The sequence below is a fragment of the Fulmarus glacialis genome, unplaced genomic scaffold (genome assembly GCF_000690835.1).
Source record: "Fulmarus glacialis isolate BGI_N327 unplaced genomic scaffold, ASM69083v1 scaffold34234, whole genome shotgun sequence".
NCBI classification, from domain to species: domain Eukaryota; kingdom Metazoa; phylum Chordata; class Aves; order Procellariiformes; family Procellariidae; genus Fulmarus; species Fulmarus glacialis.
In genome coordinates, this window is record NW_009210567.1 from 1 (window position 1) to 15,184 (window position 15,184).

The 15,184-nt window shown below is 39.9% G+C and overlaps 1 protein-coding gene across 1 annotated transcript in view; it reads right to left on the minus strand.

The window, feature by feature from the left end:
• Positions 1–5,566: 5,566 nt before the first annotated feature.
• The window catches only part of LOC104076374 (ATP-binding cassette sub-family C member 8-like), a gene marked incomplete at its 5' end in the record, with an annotated part of 47,160 nt that continues 37,542 nt past the window's right edge, over positions 5,567–15,184 (minus strand). The window contains 8 exons of the mRNA XM_009577212.1: positions 5,567–5,792; positions 8,825–8,887; positions 10,247–10,380; positions 11,194–11,297; positions 12,882–12,990; positions 13,863–13,941; positions 14,524–14,654; positions 14,825–14,945. Coding sequence (XP_009575507.1) covers positions 5,655–5,792; positions 8,825–8,887; positions 10,247–10,380; positions 11,194–11,297; positions 12,882–12,990; positions 13,863–13,941; positions 14,524–14,654; positions 14,825–14,945 — 879 coding nt within the window. The remainder of the gene's footprint in view (positions 5,793–8,824; positions 8,888–10,246; positions 10,381–11,193; positions 11,298–12,881; positions 12,991–13,862; positions 13,942–14,523; positions 14,655–14,824; positions 14,946–15,184) is intronic.

Consider the following 15,184-nt stretch of genomic DNA (forward strand, 5'->3'; position numbering starts at 1 on the left):
ACGAGGGTCTGAGGCGTTCCCGCGCGCTCGCGTGTGTGGAGGAGCCGCGCGCGCCTCCGTGTAACGGTCGTTGGGCAACGGGCGCAACGGAAGGCGGTTAAAAACCGTTGGGCGCCGCTCCTCAGCGTCTCCCTGTGGGAAGGGAAGGCGGGGGCCGAGTCCCGGTTTGCTCCCCGGTGAGCGCTGGGTGCTTTTATTTACCTTTTTACCTCAGTTTTGGTTTTTTTCCTTTTTTCCCCCTGAGGAACGGGGAGGTCGGGTTTCGGGCCGCGGTGGTGTGAGTGATCCCCTTTCCCCGCAGCTGATTTCTGTAAATATTTGTTCGAGGATGGATTTGCTGCCAGTACCTGGCTTCCATTAGCAGCTGCTGCTTCACAGGTTTCAGGTTGGGCAATTATTCCATGAAATAGAAAACAAAATGGTACTGGGGATTATTGTAAAGAAAATCTTTAATGCAAAAAAAAAAAAAAAAACAACAACAACCTGAAATTCAGCTGTGCGTCTTTCTGTAAGTAGGAGGAGAGCGTTCATCTAGTGAATCGGGCGGGCGGTGGTAGGAAATTTGCTTGAAAAGGCCAAGTCCAAGGATGTAATGGTTAAACAGGGACCTGGAACTAAAGGAGCTCATTCTCACTTACAAAACTTGCTAGTGTTATTTAGCCTTGGCTAGGGAGGGATTTTTCTGAAAGAAGGAGCTCATGAAATGATATAAGCTGTGGCTGCTCGGGAAAATGTCTACTGTCCAAATTGCAGTAAATGTTGCAAACGAATGATCCGTCTGCAAATGGTTAATCCACCGTGACATGAACTTCCAGGCAGGTATCAAAATCACCAGAAGAGGTGACAAAGGGAGGCAGGACGCTAGAACTTGTGTGTGGCAGTATGATGTCTGTGTGTGTTATAAATGCATACACGTGCATGGCGTATAAGGATGTATCTTTGTGACAAAGTTGTGTTATTTAAAAACACTCTGATGTGACTGCTCCGCTGTTTAAATAGCAATATTCTCATTCACGTGTTTACTTACTCTGATTTAAATATTTTGTTTCTATTTCAGTTTAGACACCAAAGTTGTAGAGTTACTGAAGCATCCTAGGATATTCTGGATAAGAGATTTTTCTTTAGTGCCTGTGGATTTATTATTGTATTTTTCTAATTTTATGTGTCCATGGACTTTCCCTTCAGTTTTGGCTCTAAGAGCTCTGGTACATACTGTAAGCAGTTATTGGCATTGATTGCCTAGGCAAGGCAATTGCCCAGTTGATGGTTGGAGCCATCCAGTTGGGGTTGAAATTAACTTTCATCACCTACAGCTACTTATTGTGGCCCACCCAGGGATTTCAGAATAGTATTTTTAAGTAATCACTCTGAGCTCTCTGAGCAGTCATTATAGGTCTTGTAATTAAATGATTGCTATTACTTTAGACTATTTCTACTTTTTATGTATTAATAGTTGCATGTCCTTGGACACATCCATTCCTTTTGGAGGGGTCAGTTTCCCAATACTCCATGCTTTCTTTTGTTCTGTGTCATCTTTCTTGCTGCTTTGATAAATACGACTAAAATGACAACAAGGTGCCCTGGCACCTGGCTGCCAGCCTGCTGAGCTTAGCCAAAGATACTTCACCTTCCTCTGTATCACTTTGTCTGCTAGACATTTTTTGTGTGCTTGCTGTGAATGTCACCTGCATCTACGCTTTTACTTTAAGTACATAATTTATATATACAATTTAACTTAAAAATATTGTATTTTTTATACTTTTCTTTCTAAACATTTGGGAAAAAAAAATGCATGAAGTAATTTGAAGATTTACTTGTCAAAGGTGTGGTTCTGCAGCTGACGGCAGCTCATAGTTACTTCCAGCATTTTGAAGTGAGCATAAAGAGGCTCTACAACACCATGCAGTTCATTGGTAACATTTCACACTCTTTTGCAGAGATGGACATAAGGTATTCGGGAGGCAGTCATGCCTCTCGTGCCATTTTTCCCTACTCTTCTCCAATCGTTGTATTATTCTGTACCTTTTCTTCCAGAGGACGGTAACTACATGAATGTAGACTGAAAAAAAATGTGTCTGGGAGGAGTGTTTTAAAGGGAAACGTAAGTTGCTTCATAGTCTGGTCCTAGGAATGACCCATGGAGCCTACTACAGCAAGGGGTGTTGCATGAACATGCTCACCATGTTGATTTTAGGAAACCTGAACTCTATAGAGCTAGAAGGGTGTTTCTTTGTTTCCACTTCTGTTCTTTGTTGGGACTGTCATTTGCCACTTCTTTTCCTTCACCTCTGAGCACTTGTTGGCTGAGATGGGACAGCAAAGCAAGTGGCTTCTGCTGAAGAATTTCTAGAGCAGAATAAAAAGCAGCCCTGTCTTTGTGGATCAAGTGACAGATACTTAAAAGAAAAAAGTGACAGATCTTCTGAGTGAGCCAACATATTTGTGTTAAGAGTTGCTGAACAAATTGGGCTGACAGGAATGAACAATCCCACTCTGTAATATTGAATCATGAGGGGTAAGTTTTTCCACCCACAAAATAGGTTTTACATTTCAAAACTCCCCCCACCCCAATTTACCCCAATTTTAATGGCTATCAAAGAAGAGATTACTATAACTGTTAAATTAAAATTTAGTTGGCACCATGGTATTACTCTGCCTTTAGAAGCAGACCTTTCTTTCAAAGGCCACACAGTGTTAGCCTAACATGAATTAAGCCTCACAAATTATCTTGCTGTATGAGTGGGTAGGCAGAAGAAAGGAGATTGGAGTTGGTTATGCAAAGCCAGAGGGGAAGGCATGAGCAGAGCCGGGATGAGGCCTAATGTAGCAGGCACGCTGCGCTTCCTGGTCTTCCAAGGAAACAGTATTCCCTTAGAAATAAGTAGAAGAGGATGAAATGGCCACACCAAGACAAGGGGATAAACGCTATAAAGGTTTTTGCATAATGGGTGCATTTATAGAAAACAAACAAAATATAACAAACCCTGGTTGCATCTCCATGGGCAGCCTATCCCACTAACACCTTTGGGACTGAGCTGAGTCCCATCCCAGCGGAGAAATGAAAGTCTGGACATGGCTGCTCTGGGGCCATCTGACACGATTTTAGTACAGCACTTCGCTTAGTAATGTTTCACTGCCATGCAAAATACATTTGTGAGCCTGATTCAACAGCGACTTCTGGAACGCCTATCTCGAGGCAACAGATTTAATGACTCAGATAATGGCAGTGAGCCTCCCACCATAGAATAATTTTCTTGATACTTCTTCTGGTCACTGTTGAGACTTTAACCCTTTGGAGTTAGGGAGCAGAAAATCCTTGGGACTTGGCCCCATATAAACAATTCTAGATAAAATGTGTTGAGGAAATGTGAAGTGTATTCTGTCCAAGTGGTAGCTAAGAGGCCTCCCTGTTCGCACATATTTATCCAGCACTGTGGTACCATTAAAAAGATATATAATCATTGGATATGAACCAACTCACTTACCCTACTCTCCTGCAATGCTGCTTTGTGAAATATAAGCCCCGTTTACAATGGAAATGTACAACACTTGTACTTTGAGTTCTTATTTCTTAATACTGTGAGATACAATACAGTCGTCTTAGCAACATGTTGTGTTCTTTACTCCCTTGCATTCCTTTCCAGGTAAGGTTGTCAGAAGCTTGCGGAATAGGAGCTAGTCCAAATTGCAGTGTGAAAACCCAGGCACTTTATTAAAAGCATATGAAACCTCACTTCTCTCTATCTCTCCTCTTGCCATCAGGATTTAGGATCTTCCACAGATGGTTGCAAAGCTTCCGAGGATCTCTCTCTGCAGCATGAGTTTGTGATGCCCTGCAGAGTGGTGTTTTCCTAAGCCTTCACAGGATGAGATCCTGCCCTAGACCAGTGCTGGGCAGCTAGGAGACAGCACACACAGTAGCTGTACTAGAAACCTGCTCTGCGCTGTGCCCTTCTACTACCCTGGAGGATAGTCACCTATCTCCCATTTCTTCTCTCTTAGCCCTAATGGATACCTGGTATCCCAGGGTGAAAACACACCAATAGTTCTGCAGCTATTTTTTCTTTGGAGCTGCCCAGCAAAATGATTCCCTGAAGGAGGAGATATCTCCCAACTGCCCATTTTCTCTCTTCATCCATAGTAGGCAATAACAGAGCTCATACATTTCATCTGCGTAACTGTATTCTGCCTCTCCACTTTTACCATTGTTCATCCTACACTCTCCTGTTGGTTATATGTTCTCTGCCCCCGGCTTAATGCCCTTAGGTATTGCACAAATAACAGCAGGCAGATGCTGCAAATACTCTGCTGTGGAACTGGTAACACTACTTACAGTTCTTCAGTTTTCTTTGCTCTCTGCTGCAGTGCTAGAAGAGAAGTAATGCATTAAAAATATCATGTATCCCATGAGGACACTAAGATGTCTTTTTCTAGAAAATAAAGCCTTTAAAAAACAGATTCCAAATTAACTGAGCAGGCTAAAGAGAGAAAAAAAGACAAAGATTTTTCCCAAGCGCTAGGAATTCTTCAAAAAGGGGAAGAGGACAATGGATGTAAAGCCAAAGTTGCTATAGAAAGAGTAACAGTGAAAAATTCATTGTAGCCTTCTATGGGGTCGTTGACATTCTAACCTCTTAGCAATTAATAAATCCTGGAATGATTGTCACAATGAATCGATAGGATAAATAGTTGTCCAGCCAAATTAGGATAATTTCAATGGTTACAAGGTATCTTAATAAGTATACATAATTTATTGGTAAGGATCACAGTAAATCTAGAAACAGTGTGACAGTGGGTGAAATATGTGAGACTAGGAGACAATGAGTCAAGCTCTCATGGCTCTTCAGCTACAGCAAAAGGTTTAATAACTGTTCACCAGATTTAGAGGGTTGATTTCCAGATGAATTGGTACGCCTGTACTGGGCTGGAAACAGTGTGCATTAAACACTGATACTTTATCACAGCCTGCCTCCTCTTAGCTTCCTCACAGTTTGGGAGGGAGTCTGGCTCAATCCCGTTTGGAATCAGTATAATATGATTCAATGGGGGTAGAGGTGAGGCAGCCTAAGAAAAGCTAAAGGAATCAAGATTGTGATTAATTTCTAAAAGGTATTAAAGGAGAGACCAAGAGACACAGGCACTATCAATAAACCACAATATAAAAAGTGTTTTAGATTTTATATTTAGATATTAAAGCTTTACAGAGTCATATGATTAAGAGAGATACAAGCTTTTAAGAAATACCTTTGGTGTATAATTTTTCCTTCTGCATTTAGTCAGTCATGAGCATTATCTACAGTAGGGCTATGACGCATAAAAAATAACATGTTAATAAAATGACAAAAGAGGTTTAAGAGTTACATAAAAACTCCGTGCTGGCTATGTTTGTTTGATGTGTATCCTGTCATATGTCACCCATGTAGTTTGTTTCAACCGTATTTCATGACTCTTTGGTAGCAAATAAAAAGAAGAGTAGTAGTACACAAAAAAAGGAAAGTACATGGATAATTCATTAATATTTAAGATGGAGAAAAATGGCTCATTTTATTAAAAAAGGAAAACCTCAATTTATTATGAAATAATATTTATTTACAGGTATTTTACATTTTTAGAAAATAATACAATTGTACTTTAAAATGCTTCATTTATTTTTATTACTTATCTGCTTGTACAAAAGAAGCAAAGACACTGTCTTCTTGTTCTAGCAGAACCTCAGGCTTGTCATATTCCAAAATAACCCCTCTCTTCATTACAATAACCAAATCTGCATTGAGAATAGTGTGCACGCGGTGCTGAAAAACAAATAAACGAAACACCAGTTCAGTGTATCTATCAAATATATTCCAGGATAAGACAGATTTCCAGAAGTTAATTTTCCTGTCAAGTTCAAGTTTGATCCAGGCTACTTGTGGTACTTTTCATCCTAATTTACTGTGCAAATACTGCTGATAAATATACAGACCACGAGCCACGTGGATATTCAAGTACCTAAATTGCACATAGGTTTTTGGGTATGAATCGTCATATGAGTTCAGACTACAATATCCCTAGCCCAGTCCTGCCCCCAAGCACTGCCACAAGAAGGTAGCCAGGAAGAGTGGGATCAGGGCAAGCGAGTGCGATACTGCATGTGGGTACTCTCCCAGTCCTGGACTAGGTCTAGATCAGGGGGGTTCCTGAGCTTGGTGTGATTTGTCTGTTTGTAAAACTGGATAGATCTCTCTTCTAAGACCTTGCACACATCTTCTCTTGAGCTTTCATAAAAGGTTTTGCATCCACATCCTTTGGAAAAGATTTTTCCCGGCTTGCTCCCCACTGCGTGAACAAGTATCCCCTTTTGTATGCTCTGGGCCTCGCTGCTCAGAGCTTGACCTGATGCCTCTTCCCCCTGGCCTCATGATTTTGCAGACCTCTCTCATGTGTCCTTATGTTGTCCTTCCTCCAGGCAGAAGAGGCCTAGCCTACTCAGCTGCTCCCCTTAAGGAGCAGTTCCACATCTCCGATCAACCTTGTGCTTCTCAACATTTTTCAGTTGAAACGTGTCATTCTGGGGATGAGAAGACTGGAACTACGCACAATATTCAAGGTATGTGCGAACTATGGACTTATACAGTGGTATGATGTTTTCTTTTTTGTTCTCTACCCTTTTCCTAGTAAGCCCTAACATTTGATTAATTTATTTTATTAGGAAGAAACCTCCCCAGTTTTTTCCACAGTAAATACTGAAAATAATTAATTTAGCTTTTCTGCAATACCGTTATCTTTCCTGAGCATTCCTTTCATGTATCGATCATCAAATGGCCCCATAAATTGACAGACTTCTTGCTCCTGGTGTGTTTCAGGGATTCATTACTAGTTTTGATGGCTTCCAGAAGCTGCGCTCATACTTTTTTTTTTTCTTTTTGGCCTGCCTTATTGCATTTTCACATGTAACATGCCAGAACTTATGATCATTTCTGTTTTCTTTATTTGGCTATGAGTTCAGCTTTTACAAGAATGCCTTCTTGTTTCTAATAGTTTTTTTTATTTGTTTAGCCATACCAGCTTCTTTCTATCCTTACTCAAGCCTTTCCTAATAAATAGCATGCATTGGCCCTGGGATTTTTGAATAAAATCCTTCAATAATTTCCATAATGCCTGTAGATTCAATTTTCTTCACTTCCTCTTTTAGCTTTTCTTTTCCCCCACTTATTTTTGCGTTTTGTTTTTAGCAAGCCTCCTCATTTTTACAGAATTCCACTTTTTAAAGTTGAGTGTAACTGCATTGGATTTTTTGGGTCTGCATTACTCCTGCAGGGATATTTAATCTCAGAATACTGTGGTCTCTGTTACACAGTCACTCTTCACCCAAAAGGCTCCTAATCAGATCTTGGGCACCTTCAGTACCAGAACAACTCTTGTATTTCCTTCTGTGGCTTCCTAACCAGATGTTCCATGAAATAATCACTGATGGCATCTACAAATCTCATCTCTGCTGCAGTCCTTCTGTGACATTTATCCAGTCCACAGGCAGGGGGAGGGGACTGAAATATCACATTCCAGTTGTACTTGCTGCCCTTCTTGTCTGATCTCTTTCAGTATAACACAATCAATGCTGCCATTCTGGTAAAGTAACATAGATAATAATATAGACCCAGTACCATACTCTTCCTATTCCTATTCTTCCTAAGCAAAAATTAGGAATATACGGCTTCCGCTGGGGGAAAAAAAACCCCCAAACACCAGAACCCAAACTACTACCCAACTCCCCCCCCAAAAACCCACATTATGTTTCTATTACAGAGTGTTTTGAATACAAACCCACCATAGTTACACTTGGAAGTAAAAACATTCAAAGTAAGTTTATTCCAAAATGCTGTTTGTTTGAACTGTGCAGTTCAAAACTCACTAAAAGAGCAAAAGATGAATAAAACTTTCTCACCCTATCCCCAAACAAACTGAAAAAGATACATACATAAAAAATGCAGTGCAACTCAGAATTTTCATGCAGAGAAATCAGGGAATTTCATGCTTATGATTCCTTTGCTTTTTTTATAACGACACACTGAATGGATACCGTAAGATAAATCACATTTTCTGTTACACGTTTGCTAGGTGAAAATAAAAAGATGCTGTAAGATTCCTGAGCATAGATTTCTTGTGTTTAATTTTTAAATGTTAAGAAGCATAATGATTTTATTTCACGTCCCTGAAATATGTGTATTTTTAGCAATTAGAGGACTGAAAGATATGTATTGCTTCTGACATATCTGTTGAGCCAACTGCTTTGATTCAGGTCAAAGCTCTTTCATAAACATTTTTTTTATAGATACTTGAGATCTTTATCTAATCACTTCAAGAATATGCAAACTTAAATTTAATCACTGTCAACAGGGATGGAATGTTTATTTTTAAAAGTTAGTAAGATTGCCATTTATTTGTTTAAATTCTGAAACATAATTGCTTTATCCAGTGGCAGAACTACCACACAATTTTACTTGTCCTTAGTTAAATGATTACTGTAGCTTGATGAAACTTATTCTTAGATTTCACAGTAGTCAGTCATATTATATTTTAAATTAGCCTAAAATTGGTAACAGAAAATAGACTGCATACTTATATTACACGCCTTTACCCACAATCAGACTCAGCATCACATTTAAGAAGCTGCTGTTATGTATTTAAATAAGAGAGTAGTTTAAAATGGAAAAGAAAGCTTACACTTAAACACCGCATTAAAAAAGATTAATGGCCAAATTAACACATTTATTAACATTAATAAGAATTGACTAATGTGGCATTTCTGATTCTTGTTTGCATTAGAACGGCAGCAGAGACTACTTACTGCTATTGTAACCACAGTACGGTCAGCAAACGCAGTCATGACTACCTTCTGGAGTATGTTCTCCTATGTAAAGAAAAACATTTGTTGCTTTTCAAACAACAGAAGTTACATGACAGACACACAGACTCTAAGAAGGCTTAGGTAACCACTGATTAATCCATGTTTCTATTGGTCCTTTGTTGCAGAAATGAAAAATTAACTACATGTCAGAACTAAGTCAGAGCCTGGTCTCCAGTTAAACAGCCCTGCTTGCTCCTGCCACCCCCACTGCCTCCAGGCTTCGGCGCACACGAGAGCTGTGCTCCGGCTCCCAAACCCCTGCTATCCTGACCTCAGTTTTACAGTGAGGAAATCAAAGGTGAATTCAGGGTGCTGCCAGGCTGCCTGCATGCTAGCGCCCCTGCGGTGCGTTCTTCACCCTGCTAGAAGCCCAGGAATGTCCCAGCACACTGGGGACATCTAACACCAAGGGGTGGCAGGGATAAGCAAGGGAGTGTGCTGTACCTGGCATATTTAACAGTGGAGATGATATTTAAGATAGTCTTAACATACAACACTCACTCAACAAGTACTCATCCTTTGCTATTCAGGAAACGTTCTTGTGTACCAAACTGCCTAGAAACATCACTAGCCCAGATGCCTTTATTTGCTATTATCTGTTCTTTAGGTACGGGTCTCAAGGGAGGAACTATATCCTCAATGCGTCAAAATGCAAAATGTGTTTTAACTGGGCTGTGTACAGTATAATTCCCAACATTACTGACACCCAACACTAACATTTTACAGAACTAAAAATCGTAGCTGTTGTAATAAACCCCTCCAACTATATTCTTTATTCATAGAATGAAGAAGACTGAAACATTTCTCGTAACAACATAACAGGAAAAAAAAAAATCCTAAGAATGTACTGTTCTATTTGGCTAAAATCCAGTCAGTGCAATATTATTGTGTGGTTTAACCTCTGTCTAGCAATTTCAGGCAATTAATGCAATAATCCAGTATGTCTTTTCTATGTCTATTTCCTTGACTCTACTTTCAAGCCTTCTAACTTCCTGACTTGTCCTGTCCACCATGCTGGGGAAATTTGTCTGCTTGCCAATTTACCCTTCACTGACCATCCCAGCTGACCTTCCAAAGCTTTGTTTACTTTAGGAAATCAAACTGCCAATGAAAATAACATGCCTCATTTTCCTAATGCAAGCAATGCTGGAATAACTATTAAACCCCTAGTAAAATGATTTAAAAGCTCTTTAGATTAGTTAGCAATGACTCACAACTACCTGGACTTGTAAGCACGTCTGCACTAAATAGGGTGTAACATATTACAGAGTAGATAGAATTGCCTTCCACCTTTTTCTTCGCATATTAGCAGTTGTCTTCCCCCTCAAGTAAAGCCAGAAATCAGAAACACTCCAGACTCACTGTTGCCATGTCAATAGATGCTGTGGCTTCATCCATGATGAAGATGCTCGTCTTCCGCACAAAAGCCCTTGCTAGGCAGAACAGCTGTCTTTGGCCCTGGCTAAAATTTTCACCCCCTTCTGTGACTATAGCATCTGGAAATGATACAGCAAAAACAATATTTATGGGGGGGTGTGGGGGGGGTGTTGTATGAGAGGGTCAGATCAGAGTAGAGCATATGCTTGGAAAATAATGACTCGCCTTCAGCATAAAGATTTTCAAAGTAACATTACCTAGGTTTACAGCTGCTGGTGACCCAATTTTGCCTGTTTATTTCCATTGTTCAAAACAACCAGTACTTCTGTCTCACTATATTTTTTATATCTATTAGACATCAAAGTAGCTAAGGATGTTTAAGAGCGAGTTTCTCTGGAACACGTGCAGTCTAGGACACTGCATCCCCCTGTCAAAGTGGCATCCATCATTTCTTTACCTTAAGGCTTTACCATTTTTAAGGTTTTGGGACTGGTGTTTTGTTTTGTTTTTTTTTGTTTTGTTTTGTTTTGTTTTTTTTTTCCATGGCCAAATGATGCACACCTTTAAGCTTTTGAAATCTTCCTCCCTGGACACGACTATTGGAAAATACAAAAGTACATATTCTAGATAACACCTGACTTCTTTACACCTTATTTGAATTCACAAGACCCATAAACCTCAATGCTTCATAACGAAGACATACTGAAATAAAGAAATAATTTTACCATTGACTTGAATAGAGATTCTGCCCCACAGGTGCAGTTGCTAAGGGAGTTGGATGGATATAGGACCTTTGCCTGCATGCAAGTACTTTTTGTCACCTTCCATAAACCTAAGAAGCTTTTTCTTCAGCAACTACCTTTTTAATAAATAGCAAACGTGAAATGTTGTGAACACTGGAAGCAATCTTCTCAAGAAGCAAGTCTTGTTACCTAGGCCCCCAGGGAGTGCTTTCACCACATGCTTGAGCTGTGCTATTTCCAATGCTTCCCACAGCATGCTGTCAGTGCATTTCTTCTCAGGGTCCAAGTTAAACCTACAGTTATGTGTAATTCAAGAATATCAGTCAATATAAACTTCTGCAATGTATTTCTTCTTTTAGTGCGCTTAGAAACAAACTTGCAAATAATCAGAATTCTATGCTAAAGATCTGGGCCTGATTCTGATCTATCGTAGGTATAAATCCACTGAATTTTGCAGACTGGTGAACATTTATACCAATGTGATTAAGAACAAAATTTGACTCTTTCAGTTGAGCAGAATGGGAAAAGCTTCCTGTTTTGCAGATATTTTTGTGGTTTTAGAATTTATTTTGTTCTGAATAAAGTTAAAAAATTCTCACATTTTACTAGAAAAAGCTCTGCAGAAAAAAAGCTGTGAATATAATCAGTTTAAATTAACATTCTTTTTTTAACAAAGGCCAAAATTCTACCATCTCTCCTTTTAAATCCAATGTCTCTTTGTTCTTTACTGCTATAGCAATGCTAAGCAGAACAATCAAGCTTCATACTGAATTACGAAATGCAAGTCTTCACTACAACTGAACAAATCTTGGGATTTATGAACAGATGAATGTTATTTTAGCTTGCTGTAGCCCAGAAATGATAGCAACAAATGTGAATCTCATGTCATATTAATATATAGAATGATAATCAGAAATAAAAGATTCAATGGTGCCTAACACTTCTTATTTTTACTTTTTACTCCTACTGTATGTGCTGTAAATGACTGATGCTGGCCTAAATAAATTTTTAATAGGTTAATTAATAAAACAAAGGTACACAGTCACCTCATCCTCTAACATGAATGAATCATGCTCTGTTCAGGCAAGTTCAGGAGATAATCTTGGGATCTGTATTAATGTGGAGTCAGCAAACCACAGAAGGCTGTATCATTTTCAGTGAACTCTAATGACTTTTATGTAGAAACTGTAACTGCAGGTGATGTAACTCTCCACTGAGGATTGTACTGTTCCTTTCTAAGGTAAATGCCACTGACACAGGGAAGGACATTTGTTGGAGACTGTGGAGCTTTTTGCCACTGTTTCTACTGCATCATGCTCTCAGAGAAAGAATAGTCTCACAGACATTCTCACAGATGAAAGAACATCTCAAAGACTAGAAGAGGAACATGGATAAAGGCTCCAGGATAAAACATCCCAGACATCCCCCAGTACTTCTCAAATTGTTCCACTTCTTCTTTTTCTACATTAATTTTTTAGTCTGCATTCTTTCCACATCATTTTTTAAGGCAGACAGATGAAAACAGATGTAGGAGGAAGAAGGTTTCAAGAAGTTCTGGGTGGTTATGGGTATTTGATCAGTGAGCTAAACTGATTACTCGATCCTGGAGGAATAAATAGTGACTTTCCCTGCTTCCCAGGCATGGGATGCCTTTTGCCAACAGCGTGCTGACCGCGCTCAGGCACTGGGAAGGTGCAGTCTGGCAGGGGTGGGTAAAAAGCACAGACAGAGCAGTGATCCCCCCTACTCCAACTGAGGGGACTGGAATGAACAGTTTGCTATCAGCAATTCTGTAAAAGTCATTATATGGTATAATCATAATATATAATGGCATATAAGTCATTATATGTTTTTTATTGCTGGTGCTTAATGCTTACCGGATTGTTCCGCTGAATAAAATAGGATCTTGGAGAATGATTGACAGCCTGGATCTCAACGTCTGTAAGGGGAGCTTAGCGATATCTATACCATCAATGATAATCCTTCCTATTCAAAAGAAAATTGATAGTCTGCTAGATCGTTTATCACGCCACACAGCTGCTGGCAAAGACATGGCTCGCTTTCAGGTTGCAATACAGTACAGCAGGAACATAAACTGCGTATCCTCTTATTCACTAATGAAACAAGTTTTGGTTAAGCAGCAAGCACAACTGTCTCGAGACTAAGCCTCAGCTGGGAGGAATACAAAGAATACCTGTAATATTTTATGAATGATTAGACACACTACTTCTCTGCTTGACCATTACAAACATCTACCAAACAAGAAGGTAAGAGGTTAATTCAACCAGGGACTAGTTACCAGGGGGAACAAGCGTTTCAAAAAGCCAAATTACTGTTGAGCACTTCGAAATTTTATCTCCAAGTACAACTGTCTGGCTCTGCGTAACGGCTCTGTGGGCGATGTAGCTGGGAAACCAAGGCTAAAATTTTTTGAGATGCACAGGAAGGCATCCATGAGGCACATGGACATGGCACACATAGCAGGAAACATGGCAGGAAATTCCAGGGCAGCAGGCCAAACTGCAATGCCCAGTTGCTGAGTTTTTCTGGGCCCAGTGGGTCCTATCTGTGCCTTGTGCCTTCACTGTACTTGAACACCTTCCCCTTTTATGGTTTGCTCCTACTGTTGTGATTTAACAGCACAAAAGGACTTTTGCTCCTGTCAAGTAGAATTTTTATTGATCCAGCTTATCAATGGCACAGCTGTTAGGTGACAGATGATATCATGTTTAAACAAGGCCAGAGAGTGTGTCCTGCAGATTCAAAGATTGCGCTTCAAAGCTGCTGCTGTTAAGGAAAGGACTATCAAAGCACCTTCAGGAGCTAAGCTTGACCCATATGCACAAGCATAATCTTACCCTCAAAAGTGTCAACCATTCTGAAAAACGCAAGAGAGAAAGAGGATTTTCCACTGCCTGTTCGGCCGCAGATCCCAATCTGTGACAGAGAGAGCAGATGAACATCAGGTGAGCGGAAGTGGATAATGTCTGTACTTGACACTTAAGATGAGTGGATGGAGGAGCTGTTCTGATCCACATGATCCTCATGTCCTCCTGACAGTTCAGTCAAACTGAACTGGACATAACAATCCCTAAGTTCACTCCTTGTCTTTAGGGGTCTGAGCATTTAGGAATAAATCAAGGCCAGTCCTGTATACAGGAACAATAGAAGAGTGGCAACGATAGGAATAAAGGCAAGAGAGCCACATGGGAATGATGGAAAGTAGGTCTAACACAGTAAGGGGTCACTGTCACTTCTTTTGGCACTTCTGTCAGCACTGTGTGCTGTCAGCAAGGCACTGGGATACTGAGAAGTGGTGTGTAGTTCTAACTTCTCACTCTAATGCATGCCTAAACACACCAAACTAAGAAACCTGCAGACTCCTTTCTAGTGCACTACATTCTTTTAGAGAAAAAATTCTGTAATTCAGTCATCAAAACTGTGGTATGTTTTTTCAACTTTGTGATTTCTAAGATGTGCTAGTCTAAAGAGCTTCTCAGAGTCACTGTAGTGCTTTACCTTTTGTCCTGGAGAGATGTGGGCATTAACATGCTTTAGCACTGGCTTTAAGTTGCTGTCATATCGGACGCTGAGGTTCTGGATTTGGATCTCCCCTCTGTCTGGCCAGTTCTGGGGAATCTGTGAGGAAGCTGTACCAGGAGCATGGGGGGAAAAAAAAAAAACCAAGCAAAAAATCAACCCTCTCATAATAAATTAATCAGCTCATTAAGTGATTTACTATGTTTTTCATGGTAACACACTGCAAAATCATTAAAATTTCAGCAAGCTCTTTCTGCATGCTGCACAAAACTGCACTTACAAAGGAGCCCTTCGTAATTTTCAGCTTCTGTTTTGAGAAGGCCATTGATTCTTTTCACTGCACCCAGCTGGATCTCCATGTCAGCCAGATTACGAACCATCCAATTCAGGTAGTTAGACACCTGATGTAAAGCAAATACACTACTAAATTCCAGATTTTAGTAGTTTGCGACATTTGACCAGCATGCAGTTTATATTCCTCCATAGTAACACTTGTTCAGCCTTAATAAGCTGAAGTTGTAAATGAACTGTATGGTACACACCAACAGGGTGACAATAATGACTAAAGGTTAAATTTCATAACTGCAGCGCACAGACACTTAGGTACTATGGAGATCTGATCTACACCAACAGGAAAGAG